General features: G+C 41.0%; 1 protein-coding gene across 1 annotated transcript in view; it reads left to right on the top strand.

The window, feature by feature from the left end:
* Positions 1–4796: 4796 nt before the first annotated feature.
* Positions 4797–23318, top strand: part of CWC22 (CWC22 spliceosome associated protein) — a gene marked incomplete at its 3' end in the record, with an annotated part of 98519 nt that continues 79997 nt past the window's right edge. Inside the window, exons 1-4 of the mRNA XM_089680899.1 lie at positions 4797–5007; positions 13078–13145; positions 17665–17778; positions 18804–19295. Of these exons, the coding sequence (XP_089537025.1) occupies positions 4981–5007; positions 13078–13145; positions 17665–17778; positions 18804–19295 (701 nt within the window). The remainder of the gene's footprint in view (positions 5008–13077; positions 13146–17664; positions 17779–18803; positions 19296–23318) is intronic.

Genomic DNA, 23318 nt, shown 5'->3' with positions numbered 1-23318 from the left:
TGATCCTCATGTATCCATCCAGGCATTAGCTCTTTCAATCTATTTGCTAGGACCTTTGCGTACAACTTAGTGTCTGTGTTCAATAGTGAAATAGGTCTATAGCTCGAACACTGAGAGGGATCCTTTCCCTCTTTTTTGAATGAGCACGAGTTGGGCTTGTAATGATTCTCTTCTTACTTCCATCTCTCCACCTAGTGCATTCATGTAGTTTTTAAGTTTTGGTACTAAGATTTCACTAAATTTTTTATAGTATCTCACTGTATAACCATCTGGTCCTGGGCTTTTCCCCGACACTGTCCCCTTCAATGCTAGTTTTATTTCTTCCTGTGAGATATCTGCATCTAGGGAGTTTAGTTGATCCTCACTTAATTTTAGTAACCCAGCCATTTCCAAATATTTCTTTCTTTTCTGGCTCTTCTCATTGTCTATAGTTTCTGAACCTTCCAAGGGGCTTATATTGTACAGTTTCCTGTAATATTCTATGAAGGCTTTGGTGATATCTTTATTTGAGTGTTCCATGTTTCCTTTAGCATCTTTTATTTTTTCTATATAATTTCTATTTTTCTTTTTCCTCAGGGCTCTCATCAGATACTTTCCAGGTCTTTCTCCCCATCTATATCTCTCACTTAAAACTCTATTATATACTTTTCTCCTCTCCTCTCCTCTTCTATCATTTCTTTCAGTTCTTCTTTCTGTTTTTTTAACTTCAGCTCTATTTCTTTTGTTATTCTATTCTTATGTATTCATTCTAATTTACCTATTTCTTCTAAGAGCTCATTCATTTTCTCCCTTCTTTCTTTTTTCTTTCTTGCCCCAATCGCCATTAATATTCCTCTTATATAAGCTTTGTGAGACTCCCACACTGTGGCCGTTGACACCTCCCCTGTCTCATTCTCCTTAAAAAAGCGTTCGATCTCCTCCCCTATTTTCTGAGCTATTTCCTTTTCCACTAAAAGTGTCTCATTCAATTTCCATCCCAGCCCTCCGATTTTCCTTCTCCCCCATTCCATTTTCATAATAACTGGAGCGTGATCTGATAGAGATATTGTCTCTATTTCTACCTGGGTCAGGTGGTCAATTAATTGATGTTATATTAATATATAATCTAGTCTTGAATATCTCTTATGCATATTTGAGAAAAAAGTATAATCTCTATCTTGTGTGTGTGTAATTCTCCAGGCATCTACCAATTGACTTATGTGTAATTCTTTTTTCAATAATTTCAGGGCCTTACTTCCTTCTGTTTTTATATGGGAGGTGGCGTCCCTTTGTGGGTCCATACAAAAGTTAAAGTCCCCTGCCAGGATCAAACGTCCTTTTTTAAAGTCCATCAGCTTCCTCAACACCTTTTTCAGATACTCCTCCGGTTTTTTATAAGGACAGTAGATATTGGCCAGTGTACACTCGATCTCCTGTAACTTGCCCCTTAAAAACAAAAATCTCCCATCTGGATCTGTTTTTCTATCTTCCAACTCGAACCTAATGTTCTTTGCCAGACCTATTGCTACCCCTTTTGCTCTTTTAACCGGGGAATCTGCATAATACCATGTTGGGTGGTTTCTAGACCTCAGCCTAACATTTGAACTTATCTCAAGATGTGTCTCCTGTAGAAATATCACTGAGGCATCTCTATGGTGTAATTCTTTAAATAATCTATATCTTTTCCCGGGGCAGTTCAACCCATTTATATTATATGTTATAAACTGAATCTCTACCATCTTCCTTAAATTTCCTCTTTTCTCCTCCATCTATATTTTTCATTTCTCTCTCCTTCTCCCTTCTCACTTGCTTTTATATTGTTTTTTATTTTGCAGGAAAAACAACCTCCCTCTCCCATTTCCCACCCTTCCAACCTTCCAACCCCCTCCCTCCCCTCCCCCCTCTTTTTAGGCCCAACATTTGCCTACTAATCATTTATGGATTAAAAAGTCCACCTTTGATTTGGTCCTTGGGCTAAGACTCCGTCTATGGACGACTTTCCCCTTATCTAACCTCCCCATAACCTCCCAGGCCCCACCTGGATTTATCACAGGCAGAGAAAAAAAAATCAGAAACGAGGGTGATAGAGTGGGGATAGAAGGAGAGAAGAAGAGGAAAAAAAAAAAAAAAAACTATTTCTCTTCCTCCATCCCTCTCCCCCCCTCCACCTCCTCCCCCCCACATATTGCCAGTCCTCTTTTCTCTTCGCTCTATTTTCCCATTGTTCTTCTTCCCAGCCAGGGATTTCCATTCTTTGAATTTTTAAACTGTCACAAAAAATTTTCATATCTTCTGGAAACCTAAGGTATGCTGTAGTCCCATTTTTCCATCCTATTAAACATTCGGGAGTCCCCCATCTATATTACACCTTTTGTTCTTTCAACCTTTCCAATAGGGGTCTCAAAGTTCTCCTTCTCCACAAAGTCTCTGGAGCCAGATCCGCATATATCTGTATGTCTCCTCCTTCATACTTAATTACTGATTTTCCCTTAGTCTTCTTCCAGATTTTTTCTTTATCCCGAAGTTCATAGAATTTAACAATTATATCTCTCGGCCTTTCTTTCCCCAGATTTCTCAGAATTTTTCCTTTTCTAAAGGTTCCTTCTATTTTAGACCTTTCCATTTCAGAGCTGTCTGTTATATTGTTAAATATTTTACAAACCACCTCTTGCAGACTTTCTCCCTTTAAGTTTTCTGAGACCCCACATATCAAGATGTTTCTCTTCCTGTCTTTATTTTCTTGTATCTCGGCCTTATATAACAGTTTTTCTTGGGCTTTCCCTATATTAGTTAGTTCTTTTTCAAGTTCAGAGATAGCCTGGGTCTGACCTTTAACTTTCTCCTCCGTTTCCTCAACTCTCTCCAAGAGGTGTCCCAGATCACTGCGAATGTTTACCATTTCTTGTTTTATTGTTTTCTCCAGTTCTTTAAACATTTCTGCCATTTCCTTTTTATTAGGTATTTGTAGATCTTTTTCCATCTCTGTATTGCCTGATATTTGCTGATTACTAGTATCAGGGCCTATTGATACTCTAGGGCTTCTTTCCATACTAAGGTCTGCTTCTCCTTTTTCAGATCTGCTCTGGGGTCTTTCTGGGGTTACATTCCCTTGGGATGTGTATTTTTTAATTGTGCCAGTCTGGGACCCTTTAAGCCCACTTCCTTTTACATTTTTGTTTTTCATTTTTCTCTGTGGCACTTATCCTTCTTATAATCCTTTACAAGTTCGTAGGTGGGGTGGGAAAATATTTCTTTAAACTTTCAAGTCTCTGCCCTGTCCTCCTGCTGGTTTTTCTCTTTTCTTCCTCTTCTTCCTTCCCTCCTCTCCCCCTCCTTCCCCCCGAGCCTCTCTTCTTCTCTCTGCGAGCCTCTTCCACCTTTTATACAGTCTCCAGGGGTCCCCCCTTTCACATACACTCTATTTCTTGGAGGTCAGCACAATAGGTCTTCTAATGCAAATCACATTTCATTCATAGTCACTCACCCTCCTCCTATGTCTTCTTCCAATGAGTGCCTTTTCACTCGATTCCTCTGAGGGTCTGTTCATGGGGGGGAACTCCCCAGGGTCTCTTCAGACTCCTTGTCCAGGTCTCGATGGTTCTCCTTCCACTTTCTATTAGGCTCCAGGGTTACTAGGGGGATAGGGGGAAAGTGTGTCGGCCACCGGCAAACAGGTCGGCGCTGCTCTCTCCCTGCAAAACGCCGGCCGGCCGGCTTCTCGATCTCCCAGAGGTGCCTTGCGGCCGGTCACGTGATCGCGCCGGCCACTCTTGTCTCCCAGCGTCCAGGGACTCTCTCTTCACCAGTCTCCAGCCGCTCCTCTCTCTTCCCTCACCCGCATCAGCCTCTCCTCCGCCGGGAGCCGTCAGACCGGGTAAGTCCCCCACCGCAGGGCTCTAACATGCCCCAGGGGATAAGCTTGGAGGCCTGGGGAGGTCAGACAGCGGAGCTCCGTCCACGAGCTCCTACATTGAGCTCTCCCCTGCCGCCATGTTCAGGCTCCGCCCTCCTCTCGTACAGAAGTACACCTTTTGGCCTTTTTTTTGATAGTGCAAAAAAAAAAACCGCACAGGTGATGAAATGCTACCGAAAGCTCAATTCGTGGCAAAATAAGGACGTAAATTTCATTTGGGTGCAGCGTTCATGACAGCGCAATTGTCAGTTAAAATAATGCAGCTCCGTAATGCAAAAAATGGCCTGGTCAGGAAGGGGGGGGTAAATCCTCAGGAGGGCCAGTGGTCAGTATTGGTGCTGGTGGCATCTTATGGCACTTATGTTTGCAAATTCAAAGAAATTTACCAGTTTCATGTTTTGTTGATTTAATATTGTTTTTTTTTAAATTTATTTGGGGGGGGGGGGTGGCGGAAGTATCTGCTCTTGTCAAAACAGTCTCGCACCAGCCCTGCCTGTAGTACACCCCAGGGGCGGACTGACCATTTGGAAACTCGGGCACTACCCGAGGGCCCGGAGTCAGTAGGGGGCCCCATGAGATGCCCCTGGTACCTTTTTCATAGGCTTTTTTGAGTTTGGGCAAGGACACAGGGGCCCCATGATCCCCTATTGCCTGGGGGCCCCATGAGTTGTCAGTCTGCTCCTGGTATACCCACAACCATAACTTTCTTCTACATGCACTTTACTGCTGTCATTGTATGTCTGTATTTGAATGGAGGAACTTCCTCCTCATTATTATGTGTCTCTGTAGTGTTTTATTTGAATTTCATCACCGCAATGCAATGACTAATACAGAATGCACTCCCACAATGATACGCCTACTGAGGAAGATTGTCCAGTACGGGTTTCCGTCCCCGTGACGTCAGGCTCGTTGAACTTGGAGCCCGGAAGTAGAAGGTCCGTGGTGTGCGGGGCTCGGTGTGCTGGTTGTTGTGAAGTTTGTGGGTTAACGAGGGGCCCGGAAGGGAAAAGGTGGTACACGGAGTCCCGGGAAGAGTTCTATCGTCGGGAAGATCATCCAGCGAGGGCCACGGCGGGAGGAGGAGAGAAATGAAGAGCAGTGTGGCCCATGTCAGAGTGAGTTGCTGAGCTGTACGGTAGTCAGTCCATCACTACATCCACAGGTCATCAGGAAGCGGTTAGGGGGCACCAGGTGCCTCATGCCTCACTAATGATACGTTCCTATGGCCAGAACGTGGCTGTCACACACATTACATTTGGAATATCAACTGTACAGAAAAGATATTGAAGAATGTACAGATTCATGACTCCCCACTGATGTGATGAAGAAAAATTATCCACTCACATCAATTGAAATGCTTTATGGCGGTGTCAGTGTTCTAATTGTACAGATTTGGAGGGGGAGGACTAGAAAATCCACACTTTTTGCAGATATGCCCATATGGAAGAAAAATATATTTAAAAAATATTCTTCCCAAATATATAGCCATATATTTGAAATAAAATTTTGGCCACATTGCATATATTTTAATATATATACTGCATGTTGAAATACATTTGTATTACAAAATACATTTCAAATATTCTGTATGTCATTAAAAATACAAATCTACATTTTTGCAATGCATTTACAAATATATGTAAAAATGTTAAAATTACTTTTTTATATGTTAAAAGAAATCTGAAGAATATATTAAATACTTTTTTTAAATATATTTTTCAGATTTTTTTTTTAACATGAAAAAGTCATTTTAACATATATTTTTACATATATTTGTAAATGCATTCCAAAAATGTAGATTTGTATTTTTAATGACATACAGAATATTTGAAATGTATTTTAAAAAATATTTTTCATATATTTTGTAATAAAAAAATGCATTTCAACATGTAGTGTGTGTATATATAAATATATTCTGAAATATATTGAAAACGGCCAAAATTTTAGTATTTGAAATATATGGCAATTTATTTGGGAAGAATATTTTTAAAATCTATTTCAAATATATTCTTCTTGCATGTGGGTGTCATTGGAGGATTCCTCTTCAGTGGAGAGGTGGTATTCTCTGGTGTTGTCCCCTACACGAGAATGACATGGCCCTGCAGCCACCCGGTATGTCCCCGTCACATATCCCTGGAGGTTGCAGGTGCACAGCAGCTGGGAGTACAAACCTTGCAGCTTGTCACGCAGGGGGCCGGTAGCAGAAACCAAGAAGAGGCAGCGGCACTCGGATGACCTGAAAAAAAGACGGTGATGCCGGACTCGGTGTGTGAAAGCATATTGGCAGATTGTAGCAGGACAGTGCTGCATTCCCTGGGTTTGTATGTGAATCAAAGATAACCCTGCAAAAAAAGGAAAGAGGTCCAGCCTTTATCCGGCCCTTGGGCACTATTGCTCCTAATGATATAAGGCACGATTGATCTTTTATTGAAAAGAATCAAGCTACAGAATTTTATACAAAAGTAAAAAACATAATCATAGTACGGTCATACAACAGAAAACAAAAGGAATGCACATCCATGTTCAGAATATAAACAATATATACATAGTTTACTACCAAAATTTTCAGACTATAGAAAACTATTTACATAAAGCAGCAGAGAGGGCCTAAGAGGGACAACCAGTCACCTATGTACGCAGCCATTTTTCAAAATTAGGCATCAAGGAAAAAAAAACTAGGGTGATAAGAGACAGACAGCCACATCCCGGCAAGAGACTCCTGATAGTCAGGAATGTTTGAAACTCCTCCATGCCTTTAACCAAGCCCCCCAACCCCACTTGTCTCTCTCAAGCACTCTTATCTTCCCCATCTCATGAAAAATATCACACACCACCACCTGAACAGGAAGGGTTTTACGGCGAGTGGTGACCTGATACCGTGCATTCCAGGTGAAATAACGGACTACTAGGCTAACTAAAAAAAGTGTATTGAAACAACAAACCCCACCAGTGTTGAATGCTCCGTACACCCACTCAGCATAACCCAGCCTAGAGAGGAGAGGAACACCGAGAGCCCGCCTCACCTGTTTGTATACCTCTATGTTAAAAGGGCAACGAAGCAGAAAATGGTCCGTGGTCTCTTCCTCACCTGCACACTCCTCCCAAGGACAACCACGATCCATCTCACTGCAATATTTCAAATAGCCCAGAACATAGAGCCTCCCGTGGAAGCACAGCCAGGCCAGATCCCTAAATTTAAGGGGGACTCTATCCAAATTAATCAGCCTTAACCCTTCCCTCATAATTTCACCTGGTCAATGCCTTAAGGCCAGTGGGTCATAAAAGACTTTGCTCAAGACCTGGCTCATAAGGTCTTTCATCGGAGTGGATCTGAGATCTTCAGCCGACAATCGCTGCAGCAACTTCAGGCATGGAGAGACGTAGGCTGAAAGCTGACCATGATGACCCCTGAGAATCTTCACTTGGCCACCTTTTTCCCAAAGTTGTAGAAAAATCCTAAACCAAGATCTAAACATGCCTACCCATCCAGGAGGTTCCACTGCAAGCATATTACCAATGTTAATCTTGAGAAAAAGCAGAGAAAAGAACTGGGTTGACCATACCTAAGCCTCCCGCTCTACTGGACAGGTGACATTCCTCTTGATGAGGTTGAGTCTGTTCCCCCACAGCATCTGGAAGAACACACTAGAGACCCTAGCATAGAGAGAAACTGGCAAGATGCAGACAAAGCTCACATACAAGAAGATTGGAATCAGATAAGTCTTTATCAAATCAACCCTTTCCCTCAGAGAGAACTTCCATCTGATCACCCTAGTATTACCAACTTCCAGCCTGCCTTCCCAGTTTTTAAGGCCATAATCACTGGGTCCGAATTCAATGCCTAGTACAGTGAAGGAAATAAGTATTTGATCCCGTGCTGATCTTGAATGTTTGCCCACTCACAAAGAAATGATCAGTCTAAAAATCGAATGGTAGGTGTATTGTAACACTGAGAGACAGAATAGCAACAAAACATTCAAAAGAAATGCATGTCTAACACATTATGCACTGATTTGCATGTTCATGAGGGAAAAAAGTATTTGATCCCCTTCATAAAACATGACTTAGTACTTGGTGGCAATTCCCTTGTTGGCAATCACAGAGCTGATTGCCAACAAGGCCATCAGCCTTGTTGGCAATCAGATGTGTGCAAACCTGGCCACCAGGTTTGCACACATCTCAGGAGGGATTTTGGCCCACTCCTCTTGGCATATCTTCTCCAAGTCATGGTTTGGTGGCTGACGTTTGGCAGCTGGAACTTTCAGCTCCCTCCACAGATTTTCAATTGGATTAAGGTCTGGAGACCGACTAGGCCACTCCAAGACCTTTATGTTATTATTATACAGGATTTATATAGCGCCAACAGTTTGCTCAGCTTTTTACAATATAACGGGAGACAATACAGCAACAATACAGTTCAATACAAGAGGGATTTGAGGGCCCTGCTCCTTGGAGCTTACAATCTAATGTGCTTCTTCTTGAGACACTCCTTTCTTGCCTTGGCCATGTGTTTTGGGTCATTGTCATGCTGGAACACCCATTAACTGCATTGCCCTGGGTGCTGACAACTCACGCTACGCTAAAAAAAAAATGGCTCCTAACTTCTTAACCTCCCTAGCGGTCTGATTATGTCCATATTTCTGTGCTCAAAGCGGTACATTTTTTTGCATGGAAATATGTAGTTTTTTTATTGTAGGCCTGTCATTTTTAGGAATAACTCACTGAAATCTGTCCGAACAAAAGTCTAGTAAACATCCCGGGTATGATAAAATTTGAAACACGAAATCATAAATTATAATTTAATAAATAATCATAAAAAATAATATAATAATAATACATTTAATTCAATAATATAATCAAACCAAAAACACTGAAATTTGAAGTATAGCGCCAAGTTTGCACATCACTGAGCAAAGTCGCAAAACCGTTTTCAGTGTCCGATGACGAATCTCCCCACGAATCATCACTCAATTCTGCAAGTGGTTCTGATTTACTATCGCTGTTCTCTAGCTGGTCTAAAACCGATTTTGACCTAAAGGGACGCTTTTTGGACGCCATGGACGTTTCTCAGTTTCCAGGCAGAAAGAACGGTACAAATGCAGGCAGGGCACAGGACAAAGCACTCGGGACAAAATGTATGTGAAATGGTTTGATACAGGAATGTTTTACTATGTGATTTTAGTGTATTGAGTGAATGTCACTTTTGGTCATTTTCAAATTTCCCGCCGTTCCGTCCCCCGTAAGTCCCGACGCTTGCAGGGGACGGAACCTAGAAGACAGATGCCGGCATCCGCCGGATTACATTGCCGGGGACACCGCAGGAGGGACATCGCGGGAGCGCAGGACAAGGTAAGTGAAGAACAGATGCTGGAGCAGCGCTGCATGGTAAGCCCAAGTGTAGCTCGGGGTTACCGCTTTTGGTACTGAAACTTTACCCCGAGCTACACTCGGGAATACCGCCAGGGAGGTTAAGCTGGCTCCTAGATTCAAAGCAAATTTTTTTCACTTGCACAGACATCAGTTTTAATGCACACTTCAATTAATTTTTAACACGTTGCAGATTCCTGCGCAAAAAAAAACCTGCACATGATACTAATGTTGTGGTGTGAGCAGGGCACATAGAGAACGATTTGATATGTTGTGCCCTTGCTGAGTTCATGCAGAAAAATTGATGTCTGTGCACCCTGGTGTGAATTAGTCCTTTAAAGGGAACTAAAGCTGTCCAGTTATTTTTTTAAATATAAAACACCAGATGAATAAAGTGTTAAAAGTGACGCTAAGTAAATTAATCAATCATAAGTACAAAACCATATAATAAAAAAAAATCACATGAATGCCCATATTATTCAATAACAATAACAGGGCAGTGAAGCGGCTGGACCCAGGACATGGTGAGTGACAGCCGGAGGAGGAGGAAGGTGAAGATGATGACGATGGGACCCTAAACCTTCGGACCAGAGCAGTGTGAGTAGGTGATTTGTGATGAAGTCGTCTCCCTCACCCGGTGTCGTGGTGACCGCCTGCCTGACGGTTGGGGCTCTGTGAACGTGGAGTGTTGATTTTTCCTGGATGTTCGTTGGAATGTATCTTGTGGAATCTTTATCTTCAGTGATCTATATTCATCTCTAAATGGGAAATATGTCCCAAGAAGCTTGTTTGCCAACCACAAGAGTGGAAGGAAAATATTTTTGGTCAGTTTACATCCATGTGGGGTATCCTATGGAGCACTTTGTTGTCAGTTTGCTGCACATGGTGAAATAGAAGATTCGCTTTCATGGAGTTTTGGATTACTTTATCATACTTTTTTCATGGACTTTCCATCACTTTTTAGTTTGTAATAATTTTTTACAGCAATCACGGACTTTTCACATATTTGAGTTATTAAATTGTATGGGCATTCATGTGATTTTTTTTTTTATTATTATATGGTTTTGTACTTATGATTGATTAATTTACTTAGCGACACTTTTATCACTTTATTCATTTAGTGTTTTTTATTTCAAAAAGTTTTTTGGTATTTAAATAGTGGCAGCTTTTACACATTTAAGTTGCAATTAGCGCGATATAATAGATGTTGATCACATTTATTTTATAAAAATTTTCTGTCCAGTTAACAGTTTAAAAAAACAGTTCCATTCCCAGCATGCCGGGAATGCTAACTCATATTTGCTTATGTCCTCAATTAAATTGTCAAACCATCAAATGACTGGTGTTATAATTGATCATGTGTGCAGCACCACAGCAGTTGAAAATCAAACCGAATGCAGCTTCCTTGGCTGAAAAGGATAGGAGAGTTTAGTTCTGCTTTAACTGCTGCTTAACAACAATGGCAGCCCCAGCAAGAAGAAACAGGAACAGTGCTGGAGGCAATTTACAGCGCACACTAATTTTGGTAGCAGAATGATGTATGTGGAATTTATGGTAATATTTTATTGCTGAAGAGACATTGTAACTCCAGTTTGTAGTTTATTTTTAGCCTTTACTTCCACTTTAAATGGTTTGTCTCAACCCTCTAACTGTCACTTTTGCTGGACAGCTTGGTCTGTTAAAGAAAGTTGAAAAATAACAGACTTACTGGCCAATTACCAGGTGAAAACAAAGGAAAAAAAGGCTTTAAAAAAAAAAACAAGTGCAGCTACCACATCTAAGAATTGGTAGGCTGCATGATAAATTATTTAGGTATTTGGGTTTAAAGTGTTTCAACAAGCAGGACATTTTAGTTAAAAAAAATGCCCCATTGGTTATATTGCCTGTTACCTCCCTAAATACATACCTGAATCAAAGGACTCAAGTCCTCCTGCTGCCGTCAGTCAAATCCTGTGAGGAGGGAGCTGAGGCGGAGCTGTGCTGTGTGTGTGTGTCAACAGACAAGCGCAGCCCAGCTCAGGGGCAAGACCACAGGTGAGCCCCCAATAGAGGCGGCTTCTTGTGGGGTTACACTGAGAAGAGGAGGGGTCCAGAGTATTGGCGGGGGACCCGAAAACAGGAGTTTCGGGTCCATTTCACAGAGCAGGTAAGTATATTATGTTTGTGATTGTAATAAAATTATTAAAGCTTTACAGTCATTTTAATACTGCTTAAAACTGTCACGTAAACCTACGCACAGTACAATCTTTTGTTTCCTATCTTCTCAATTCTGGCTCTGCTGCATACTCTGCTGATATTCCTCATCTCTTCAGGAGTCTTTTTATTTTAACCCATAGTTACTCCTACACCTGGCCGTGGGTAAGAAAGTAATTGCAGCTCACACAAGGCTTTCTGAGCCAATGTCAGGAGTATGTAGTATACTGAATTTAGAGAATGGAGCAAACCACAGCTATTGTACTGTGAGTAGATTTACACAACCGAAAAGGTGACAAGGTTTCTTTAAGACCTTCAAGAAAGTGTCAGGCAGTATTGATGCTTCCTTTCTCCGGAGCACTGCACTGCTTCTCTGTACAGATCCTAATTCCCAGTCAAACTTTGGCTTGTCAAAATTCTTACATTTTCACAACTTGTTTTTCCATACCTTATTTTCTTTGTGCGAATTTAAACACTTGGATTTTGTATGTGTGTGAGGTTTTTTTCCTTTTTTTATTTTCATATGGAAGCGTATTTTCTGCTTTTTGTAAGCAGTAAAAGAAAATGATTCTGTTGAAATATGGGGGAGCTGCAATTGCTGACTGGTTTTTGAAAGTTCAAACTCTGTGTTCACTTTCCTTCATTCTTTGAGGTGCTGAATTTCATCAAAAGATGAGCTTGATCGTCCTCAAAACCCAAACAAAAACTCCAAACTTCCAAGCCGCACTTTTTTTTTTTTTCCACTCGAAACAATTGCAGGCTAGGTAATTTCCTGCTCCACATAAGTGGCTGGTGATGTCAGTGCCCTTAAATGCCCATATATATATATATATTGGCTATATATGAGCATGTATCCATATAAGGGCACATATGTCACTAGCAACCCACCCATTTGTATACGCATGCTGTGGGCAGTAATTACCTTGCTTGCAGTCAATTGAAGTGAAAAAAATTGTTATTGGGCTTCTGGATGAAACGGAGTTCAGAGGACGCCCAGGCTTATCTCTGCTTGCACCTTGACGAGGGTACTCTGCTGATTTCATGGGTGTACTCACACTAAACAATGGTTACTTTGTACCACCCCCAACCCACACACTCACTACCCCTCTGGTTTGCATCACATTGTGCCAGGTCGGACCACTCTGTTAGCCAAACCACAATAATCCTTTCTTCCATGCTCCATGTCAGTGATCTTTGAGAGTTCTGTGCTCTGAAATGGTTATCATTTACACCTAAATGCACACCTGTAGGTGTGAACGGGTCCTTGGAGATTAACTTTGTCATTCACACTAAACTGCAGTGCATAGATGTGAACCAGCCACATAGGAAAGAATGGGATTTCTACTTGACATGCATTTTTATGCAGCAAACTACAAGAGTTTTGGTACATTACAATGTACAAAGTGTGAATCAGCCCTAACAAAATCTCTAGATCTAGCCTAAGGAAATTCATAATAAATTCCACATCATGTGTATAATAGTAACTTTTTTCTTTCTCTTTGTATTTGCTAAAAAAATCTACCTTGTGTTTTTGCAAACTGTTCTCCCTCTTTGTATATAACGGATCTATGTTCCAAAAATGTGTACATTCTAATTGATCTAGACATCTTTACTGAAAATTTCAGAGTTCCTCTGGTTATGACAAGCAGGATTCCTACAGCTCTCGTCGAAGAAGTTCCTCTCCAGAGGACAGGTATGCAGTGTTAACAGTATGCTGTTTATTGTGTTCTCAATATGGTAGGTACAGCTTACATCATAAAGTTTAACTGACAAAGCAGGTTATACAGAGCTGTCATGGTACAGAGTGAGATACAGCTTAACACAGGTATACAGTATTAATTATTCAGTATGGTCTGTGTTTTTATCACCCTGCTTGATAAGGTATAATTTTGTAGGTAACGGACAAAATGGCTCATTCGCAAAGCACTATCTACTGCTTTAAGATCTCTGGCAAAATCCCCCTTAGCATTTTTCTACATTTTTTGTTGCAGTTCACTAAAAATTGCTTCTAAAATAAAGCATGCGGCATTTCATTGAAATTTGCCGCCTTTATCTCATGAAACCAAACGGTATTTTATCCCATAACATCATATCCACTGGGATGGATACAGTGAAGAGGGATTAGAACACTTGTCTGTTTTATTGCTGTCTGTACTCTTGTTAGAGAGATTCACAGTCTCTATTTCTTATCATTGAAAGGGAAAGCAAATCCCACGTTTTGTTTTGGGTTGACATCAAACACTAACTAATCCAATAACACTAACTAATTCCAATGGGAAACAGATGGCAATAAAAAATAAAAATGACGGGTTCTAACCCTCCCTTAAGGATAGGATTCTTAGGGCACTTCTGCTTCAATGACCTTCACATTCTTAGAGATGGAAAACAGTGTAAATGATTGGTGCTGAGAGAAGACACTAGTAGAGTGACGCTACAACAAAAATATAGAAAATGAAAAGCGTAAAGTAAAAGGCATATAAAAACAATTCCATAAAGTCCATGGCTTATGCACTAGCAGTGGCAGCTCCCCATAGAGTGAAGCAGGCTCTGTAGGAAATCTAAGAAAACACAAGGGGGCATTAACCTAATTGCAGTACGTATGAAAAGTTTCTTAAAAAATATAGCCAATAGCTACTCACACGTGTACAAGGTAATAAGGTGTAGGAACATGTTCTCGGGTGGGCCAGTGCAGAGGCCAATGGTGTCTAATGGAGCCTGGGTCCCGGGAGTGGGATGCAAGGTGAGCTGTCAGCGGGAGAAGCCAGGACTAGCGCCGTAACCAGCGAGGAGCGCACGGAAGTCCAGACCAGAAGGGCAACCAATAGGGATGCGAGGACAGGTCAAGTGACACGTTTCAAAGCTTCTGCTTTTTCTTCAGACCTGATTGGATGGTTGGGCAGTCACTCTTTTATGGAAGATAGGGTGGACGGGGCGGACTTGATCAGGTTTATTGACGGCCGTGTACGTGAAGAGCGAGTATGATATTTACAGATGGCATATACATACTGGCTGAAAAACATGCAATTTGCAGTACATATTATGAAGTATTAGATGGGTATATCTCGCGGGGCGTATTAGGTACTGGCAATATATAACAAAGTACATGATCAGAGGATGAAATTATAAGATGGTATGAATCTCGATCTCATTTAACCCTTTGGGGGCTAGCTAGGGTTAAATGAGGAGTTCGAAGTTCATATCATCTTACTCAATCACACTACCGTCAATCAACCTGATCAAGTCTGCCCCATCCACCCTATCTTCCATAAAAGAGTGACTGCCCAACCATCCAATCAGGTCTGAAGAAAAAGCGAAAGCTTTGAAACGTATCACCTGACACACCACCTGACCTATCCTTGCATCCCCATTGGTTTCCCTTCTGGTCCGGACTTCCATGCACTCCACACTGGTTTTGGCCCCAGTCCTGGCGTCTCCCACTGACAGCTCACCTTGCATCCCACTCCTGGGACCCGGGCTCCATTAGACACCATTGGCCTCTACACTGGCCCACTCAAGGACATAGTCCTATGCCTTTTTACCTTGTACACTTGTGTTTTCTTACATTCTTAAAGATGACAGCTGGCATGCAGAAAAGACTGGAGAGAGCACTGGAGCAGCACTTTTGTGAGTTGAAGCAAACTCTGAAGTAGGAAGAGAAGGAGGCAAAAAGGTGCTTCTAAGTGCAGTATGTCCAGAACTTTATTACAAGTAATGGTTAAAAACACTTACAAGATGTGTAAAAATTTCAGGCTCACCATAGACGTCTAATGGAGGGCTCCTGTCACTGTATTCCTATGTCCGCTCTGCCTGATAGCTGCTGCAGGGGGAGCTCTGGGTATAGTTTCAAGATGGCTACTGCTCTTCCAAGAATACTGTGGATTTCAAGGACCGGCAGTGATGTCAAAGGGGGCGGTGGCACGTTTTGGAACATGCATGAATCGCTCCTTCATCAAGACCAAGCCCTGCTTTAGTGAATGGAGCCCAATTGCTGCTTTAGTGAATGGAATACAATAATTTCTGAAATATGTTCAGTAAGGTTAGGGTCTAATTTTTGCTATGCCAGAACACACAAAAAAACCACATGCATTCCGACAGCGCAGAAAAAAATTGCATTCTTGTTGCAGATGCGCGGTGGTTCTATTGACTGTTAATGGCACCCAACGCACCTTGCTGTAGTGTATGAGAAATTGTGTGACAAAATGCATGGTAACAAAGTATCATGCGTTTTGGTGTGGCGCAATTTAAACGAAAAGCTCATGCACTATTTTGGTGTGATTACATGCTGTCAACAGTTAATTCAAATGAATAAGCTGCCCTACCACAATGCGCAGTAATGCACAAAAAAGGTGCAGCAATACATGATTGCAAATGTGTAGTTAGGTTGCTTAGGGCCTCGGTCTAAAATTTTGAAGCTCATTGATGCTCTGTTTCTGATGTTCTTGCCATGGTGCCATTTCTTTAGGAAACCATAGTTAGTCTGGCTGAAAAAAGACAAAAGTCCATTCAGTTCAACCATAGAAAAAAAAAGTTATAATCCTATACCCACAGTTGATCCATGTGGCATGTGAACCTGTTGCCTTACCTTCATGGGCATAAGCTTTTGCTATAGATCTTAAATTGCAGCTTGTATTGCTCATTAATTTTAATGCACGGATCTACTCCCTTGAAGAACTGGAGGTTGTATCACCACTCAGAAGATATCATGTTGGCTATGTTTTCCTAGCTTTTCCTCCGCGATCTTCTAAGTCCCTTAATTTTTCTTGATCTTTTCTTACCCCTCATTACTTGCTTTTCTAGCTGCTTCTCTCTCTACGTTAGCAGGAGGCTAGCTAATGTCCCTACAGACAGGTTCTGTAGTCCCTCACAGGAGTGGGTCTTATGCCATACCTTCTGTAGCTGAATGGGAGAAATCACTCGATTCAGGAGGAATCTGCATTTGAGCTAAATTTGAGCCATGTATGGCCAGCTTAAACTGGAACTTTAGTCAGCAAATTGTCTTGCTAGATTACTTCAGGCTGGTCTTTTTTGCAGGTATAGCTATGTAAATCATTAAAAATAAGTGCCAATACTGTTTAAAATCCAGTAAGACACTGCCTCACCCTGCTCTGCACATGCTCAGCTGCTCTCCACTTTTAGGCATTTTTAGGCACTGTGCCGAATGTGTAGAGGCCAATCTGCTGGCCGTCTAAGATTAAAGCGGAATTAACAGGACTGCTAATTGTCAATAGATGGCAGCTTCCCTGGCTGAGAGGATAGGAGAGTTTAGTTCTGCTTTAACTGCTGCTCAGGGCTCTGGGCTTCAACAAAATGGCAGCCTCCAACAAGAAAAAACAGGAACAATGTTGGTGGAAATTTACACTCCATGCTAAATTTGGTAGCATAATAATGTGGAATGTATGTTCCTCACTAAAGTACATTATTTTTATCAATTGTTGAGTAAAGTTCCACTTTAAGCTGCTTTAGGGAAGAATTGCAGATAATGTTGTTCTGACTTCAGCACAGTGGCGTAAATACTCTTTAACAGGTCATACATTTTGTGAACTTCTCTTTTAAAGTGGTAATAAACTTGATAATGAGAGAGAAAAAAACGTTTCCCCTGCAAGACAATGTCAGAATGCGCTAGTATGCATTGCATATTAGCACATTTTGTGAAACTTACTTTAAAACAATGCCTTCCAGCAGCTCAATGTCACCCCTGACAGGGCCTCCATCTTCACCTTCCTTCTTCTGTGTTTGCGGGCTTTGGCGGCTTTAATGGCCGAGCCACAATGACGTCACTCCCATGCATTTGCATGGGAGTCACTGTTTACAGCACGCAGCTCTGAAGGTATAGCACAAGTATGCCATTCCTTCACAGTGCATGCGCTGGTGCTGCTACACAAGTAAATATCTCTTAAATGGTGCATGTTTAGGAGATATTTACAGGTAAGCCATATTATAAGCTTTCCTGTAGGTATAAGTAAACAGACGTTACTACCACTTTAAACACACATCCCAATACATCATTTTAGACAAAATTCCCAATGAGATTGGAGAGGTTTTTTTTTTTTTATGTCAGAGGTAGATAAGTTGTTTGCTTTTCAAGATAATTGTGAATTCTGGGGATAAAGTTTAATGTGAGAAATATTTCTGCCATATCTTAGGTAGAACAGATTTACAGGGCATACAATGCAGTGTTTTCTTTAGTCAACTTTTTAAAAAATTTTTTGCAGGTATCAAGACAGAGATCGGTCACTCTCTCCATATGATAAAGGTTACTCTGATCGAGACCGGTATGATGATGATCGGCCAAGAAATGGGCGATATGACCGGTCAGAGAATACAAGGCAAGTGTTTGCTTGTTTTCCAAAGCAGGCAGTGTTTGTAAAAGTAGTATATTGGATTAAGTGTTTCTCGTGTGCACAGGATAAAGTTTTGGTAATGACAAAGGTCGTTGGAGTCATCCCGTGGATAATTTTTTAAAAGTCTAAAAAAAAAAAAGCTATGTTCCTTAATTGCTTGACGGCATACTTGTACATAGCTGGACTTCAAGTGGTTATATCGGGATGATAGCCGTAGGCTTCAACCTGGCATCATTTTTTACAGTCGACAGTTGGCTTTCTTGTAAAAGTAATCCTAGTGGCTACTTAGCCCCTGGATTGCTGTTACAAGCAGCGGGAGGGAACTTCCCACCTCCTGCTGCCTTCTGCGGCTCTCCTGTCCCAGCAGCAGACCTGAGCCACAAGCTGGTGCTTCCGCTGGCTAATCATAGATGTAATCAGAGGCCCGAACAGCTCTGATCACCTCTATGGTATAGGAAACATTCATCATTTCCGATTTTTCCTCAGATGTAAACTGCGCCATTTTTAAATAGAGAAAGTATCTGATCTGATTGATCTTGATGTGATCAGAAGCTTTTAAGGGCAAATGAGACATCTGGGGTCTAATAGACCCCATATCTCTCCTTAAAGAGTTCCTGTCACTGTCTATTGCTGTTCCCTGTGATAACAATAAAAGTGATAAAAAACATGAATGTGCCCAGTTGTTTCTCGGGCTTGCGCAATTTTAAAACATGACATGATTGGTGTCTGTTTACTATGCATAACATTATCTTTTAAATTTTACCAAACAATTGGGTATTATGTTGTGTTTTTGTGCACTAAAAAGAAAAAAAACTGTATTTTTTCAAAAATTGCATTTGAAAAACTGCTGCGCAAATACTACGTGACATAAAAATTACAACATTCACCATTGTATTCTCTAGGGCCTCTGCTTTAAAAATATATAAAATGTTTGGGGGTGGTTAAAGTCTTTTATGTATTGTTTCTCTGGTTTCGTTTTCCTTACTATTTATCTTTCTCTTTTGTGGTAGGTTGAAGGAAAGGGACAGAGAGTATGACAGATCGAGAAAAGAAGATCTAGAGAGAGACCCTGATCGAGACAGATCAAGAAAAGATTTAAGTAAGAGTTATGAACGAGACCGATCAAGACGTGATCCAGATAAGGACTTTGAGCGAGACAGAGTGAGAAGAGACCCAGATAGAGACTCTGATAGAGATAGATCAGATAGAGATAGATTAAGAAGAGATCCAGATGGAGACAGGACAAGAAGAGAGTCAGACAGGGAGTGGGAGAGAGACCGCTCAAGAAGAGGCCCAGAAGCAGACTTTGAACGAAAACGAAACAACAAATCCCCTCCACCGTCTGGGAATAGTGAGCAGAGATCAGAAGATCAAGGTTCAGCAGAGCCCCCAGTAAAGAAAAAGAAAGAGGAACTGGACCCCATCCTTACTCGGACTGGAGGAGCTTATATTCCACCTGCCAAGCTGCGTATGATGCAAGAGCAAATAACTGATAAGAGCAGGTAAGTGCCTCTAGTGAATGTGTTGTCTGCACAAGGAAGTTGGTCCAAAAACTAGTACGTAGGGCTCTTACTAAAATAGTCAGTTACACCACGCTAGATCTATACTGACACCACTTTCAACATCTGTATATACAATTTAGTATCGTTGTTTGGGTGGAGGAAGTACAAAACTTATCTAAATCTATGAACAGTTTTTTTTTTTCTTCATTTATTTCTGCTAATAACACACTTCCTTCATAGGGACAGTACTTATTCACTGTAACAGAGGAGGAGCAGTGTTGTCACCCCAGGAAAGAACTAAAGATATTTCTCCTCTTCATAATGTAGATGAGAGGGGTTTCTAATCTTCGGATATGGCGAGAAATGGTGCTATCTGATAACCGTTAACAGAGGCAATCTCAGTTTTGCATAATATTTTAGTGATATGCCAACCAAAACCTTTATTGGGGAAAAATCACAATCTAATTTTTACTCCTGTCTGTCCCAGTTGAGTAGATTTTTGTAGAAGGCACCCTGACTGCATGTGCAAAAATATACTGTATTTCCACAACTTCACATTTGTTTCATGAACACAGACTTTCATCAGGACTAAGAGATCAGCAATTGGCACAATGTATGAGCCAGATACACTATGCATATGACACAATAACACCTAGCAGCCAATTAAAGGGAATGACTGTTAGTTGCTGTGTGAGATAAAGCCGACCTCCAAGCAGATATTAAAGATCACTTAAATATTTGAATCCCTCCGGGGACTACATGCATGTTAGTTCTTGGTCTTGTTTCTAATCCATGCTGTGATTACTGAGAAGTGTGGTTGTTCTGTTGGCGTCCCTCACTCCACCGCTGTCTCACCACACTGCTAGCAAGGAGATGAATATATAGTTAGGTGTGAGTGACCATACTTGTGTCTGGTAGCAGGCTCCACTGGAGACCAATGCTGAAATTCACCATAGCAGGTGGAAGGGGAAGCGTGTTTGTACAGGGCTCCTTGTGTGCTCTCGGTTTGCAGGAAATTCCACCTGTGGCAAAAAAGTTAATGAGCAGCTCTGGGACTTGTATTTCTTCACATCGCTGCTCATTCACTCTTGTGCTTTCAGCTTCCGGAAAAAGCAGAGAACTTCCCATCCTACACGGAACAAAATGTATTCAGGCTGCTCAGCTATTCAGAGTAAGCTTTGTCTTCTGAATAAATACAAGGCTTCCTCTGGCTGAGATAAAGTTTTGTGATGTCGTCTGCCTGCCTCAGCCAATTAGGAGATGCTTTGTATTCAATTATAGAATGCAAAGCTTCCTCTGAATGCTCAGCCTGACTCAATTGTGTTCTGCAGCGAGATGGGAATTTCCTATCCTGCTGTTGGAACACAGCTGTATACTGTATGCAGCTGAGGATACATACATTTTATACAGCATACAGCCAGTTGGTCTTCCTTGAAGAGGAACTTCAGTCTGCTTAATGATGACTTTCTTAGCCTCGCTGTCTGTACACATGCACATAAAAAAACACGCAGGAGCACAGATGATCTGAATGCCAGGCAGAGCCCTTCACATTTGCGCATGCATGAGATTCAGAGCAACACCATTTTCTCTCAGACGAGAAAAGAGTAAGTGCTGCCCCGCAGCACTAAATAGTAGAAAGAACTGGAGCAAGGAGCAATCAATTTGTTTTTGCGGCTAAGGTACACTTTAACTCTGACAGGTAAAATGTCACCCTCCTGGCTGTGCCACAAGGTTTGCAAAGGTCTAAGTGATGTTTTATGTGTATTTGCACATTGTACTGCACTGTTTTATTGTTGATCTTTACACAGGCATTGTGAAAACAATGGTCTGCATTTACATCTGTAAAAAAAACAAAACTTGTATGCCTAAAAACACTTGTGTTCAAGAAGCCCATTTCTAGTGGGATTCTGGGAAAATGCCAACAGGTTTTAGAGAATTCAGAATATAAAACGGTGCTTATTCACCAAGCCATAGCATAACGTCATTCACCACAAGAATACATACTTCATTACACAAAATTACAACGATAAAATTGTGGCATTTCTACATGTATTTTGTCCTCTTGTAAACTGAATACAGTTTTTAAAAAAATAGTGATACTTCTTCTTTAAGCCACTATATTTATTTACATCAGGCCTGAACATTCTAAAAAGCCAATGTAATAAGGATGTCCTTTATATGTATTTTAGAATAGTAAATACTGATTCTTTGTTTTTTTTTTTTATACATCATGGAATTTAGATGCCTATACTAATAATGGACTAGTGTCAGTTTTTGGTAAAATGATGCTGTTTTACACGAGCTGTTTCACTCGCCATTTCAGTTTTGAATCTTTAAATTTTAAAGATTGAGCCCTGGAAGATTTTGCCCCCTTCATGACCAGGCTTTTTTTTTTTGCTATTCAGCACTGCACTACTTTAACTGGCAATTGCGCAGTCATACAACACTGTACCCAAATGAAGTTTATATCTCTTTTTTTCACACAAATAGAGCTTTCTTTTGGTGGTATTTGATCACCATTGGGTTTTTTTATTATATAAAGGAAACAAGAATGAAAATTTTGAATAAAAATAAAACAATATTATTTAATTTCTGCTAAAAAAACATATTCAATAAAAAAAAAAAAAAAAGTCTTCATAAATGTAGGCCAAGATGTATTCTACTATATCTCTTTGAAAAAAAAAATTCAATAAGTGTATATTGGAATAGTATTGTCAGAGATCGGTGACTTATAGTGGGACTGTGATAGGACTGCAGACAATCTGACACTTTGTGAGAACTGCCACTGACAACTGGCATCTCCAGTGACACTAATAGAGTGATAAGTGCTAATATACACTGTCACTGTACTGGGATAGCCAAGACTCCAGTGCATATCGCTGGATCGAGAGGGGGGTTATGTGAGTATTGGAGGGGCTGCTGCACAGAGAAGGTTTTTTACCTTCATGCATAGAATGCATGAAGGTAAAAAAAATCTTAAGCCTTTAGAACCACTTTAAGGGTAATGATCATATGAAGCCATTTATTATCACATAGTTGTTTGGCTCCTTTTTAAATCATAATGATAACAGAAATCACCCAAGTAGCCCTGATCAAAAATTTGGATAACCTGGAATGCTTGGCCTTGGGACAGACACACAAGGTGACACACAAGGGTAAAAATGGCAATAAAAGATTAATTTCCCACATCCCACACTTTTTAATTTGCAATTAGTGTCTGTGTATACATAGTCAATGAGTTTGTTAGCTCTCACGTGGATGCACTAAGCAACCTAGATACTGAGCCATGGGGATCAGAGTACGGCTCGAACGCACCCCACGGTCCCTTCTCATTGGCTGTGATTGAGTGTCTCAGCCAATGAGGAGGGAAAGATTCAGGAAAGCCACTGCTCTCGTACACATCACTGAATTGGGATCAGGTTCAGGTAAGTATTAGGGGGGCTGTTGGGGGAGCTGTACACTGAAGGGTTTTTTTTACCTTCATGCATAGAATGATTCAAATTCAGTCTGAAAATAGCAATCCAGTGTGCAGTTCCTATGAGCCGCAGGAACTGACCCACTGAAATTCCCTTTATTAATGATCTGGGGTGATGGCTAGTTGCCATTCAAAAAGTATTGGCAGCTGTTTGTTTACGATAGGTTTGGGTAACTAGCCTTCCTTCCACGTTCGAAATCTGAAGGTCCAAGATGTAGGTTCATTTATATTCAATTCCGCCATGAATTCAGTCGGTTCCTTCTCCTCACCACTCCAGATCATCAGCACGTCGTCAGTGTACCTCATCCAATGTACCACATGGCTGCGGTACAGAGACGACTCGTATACAATTTCAGCCTCCCATAGGCCTAAATGAAGGCATGCATACACGAGAGCACAATGTCCCCTATTGAGGTACCCCTTCCCTTACCTGTTGGTAATAATGCCCAAGAAACTGAAAAAAAGTTATTAAACGGCAAATTCTATAAGCTCCAGCAAAAATTCATTATATGCACCAAAAGGGGGAAATTCTTGCTCTAGAAAAAAGT

The sequence above is a fragment of the Staurois parvus genome, unplaced genomic scaffold, assembly GCF_062004578.1.
Source record: "Staurois parvus isolate SC_StPar_1 unplaced genomic scaffold, SC_StPar_1.0 ptg000251l, whole genome shotgun sequence".
NCBI classification, from domain to species: Eukaryota; Metazoa; Chordata; class Amphibia; order Anura; family Ranidae; genus Staurois; species Staurois parvus.
Note: the sequence above shows the minus strand (reverse complement) of the source record. Positions and strands in the feature narration are given on the sequence as shown.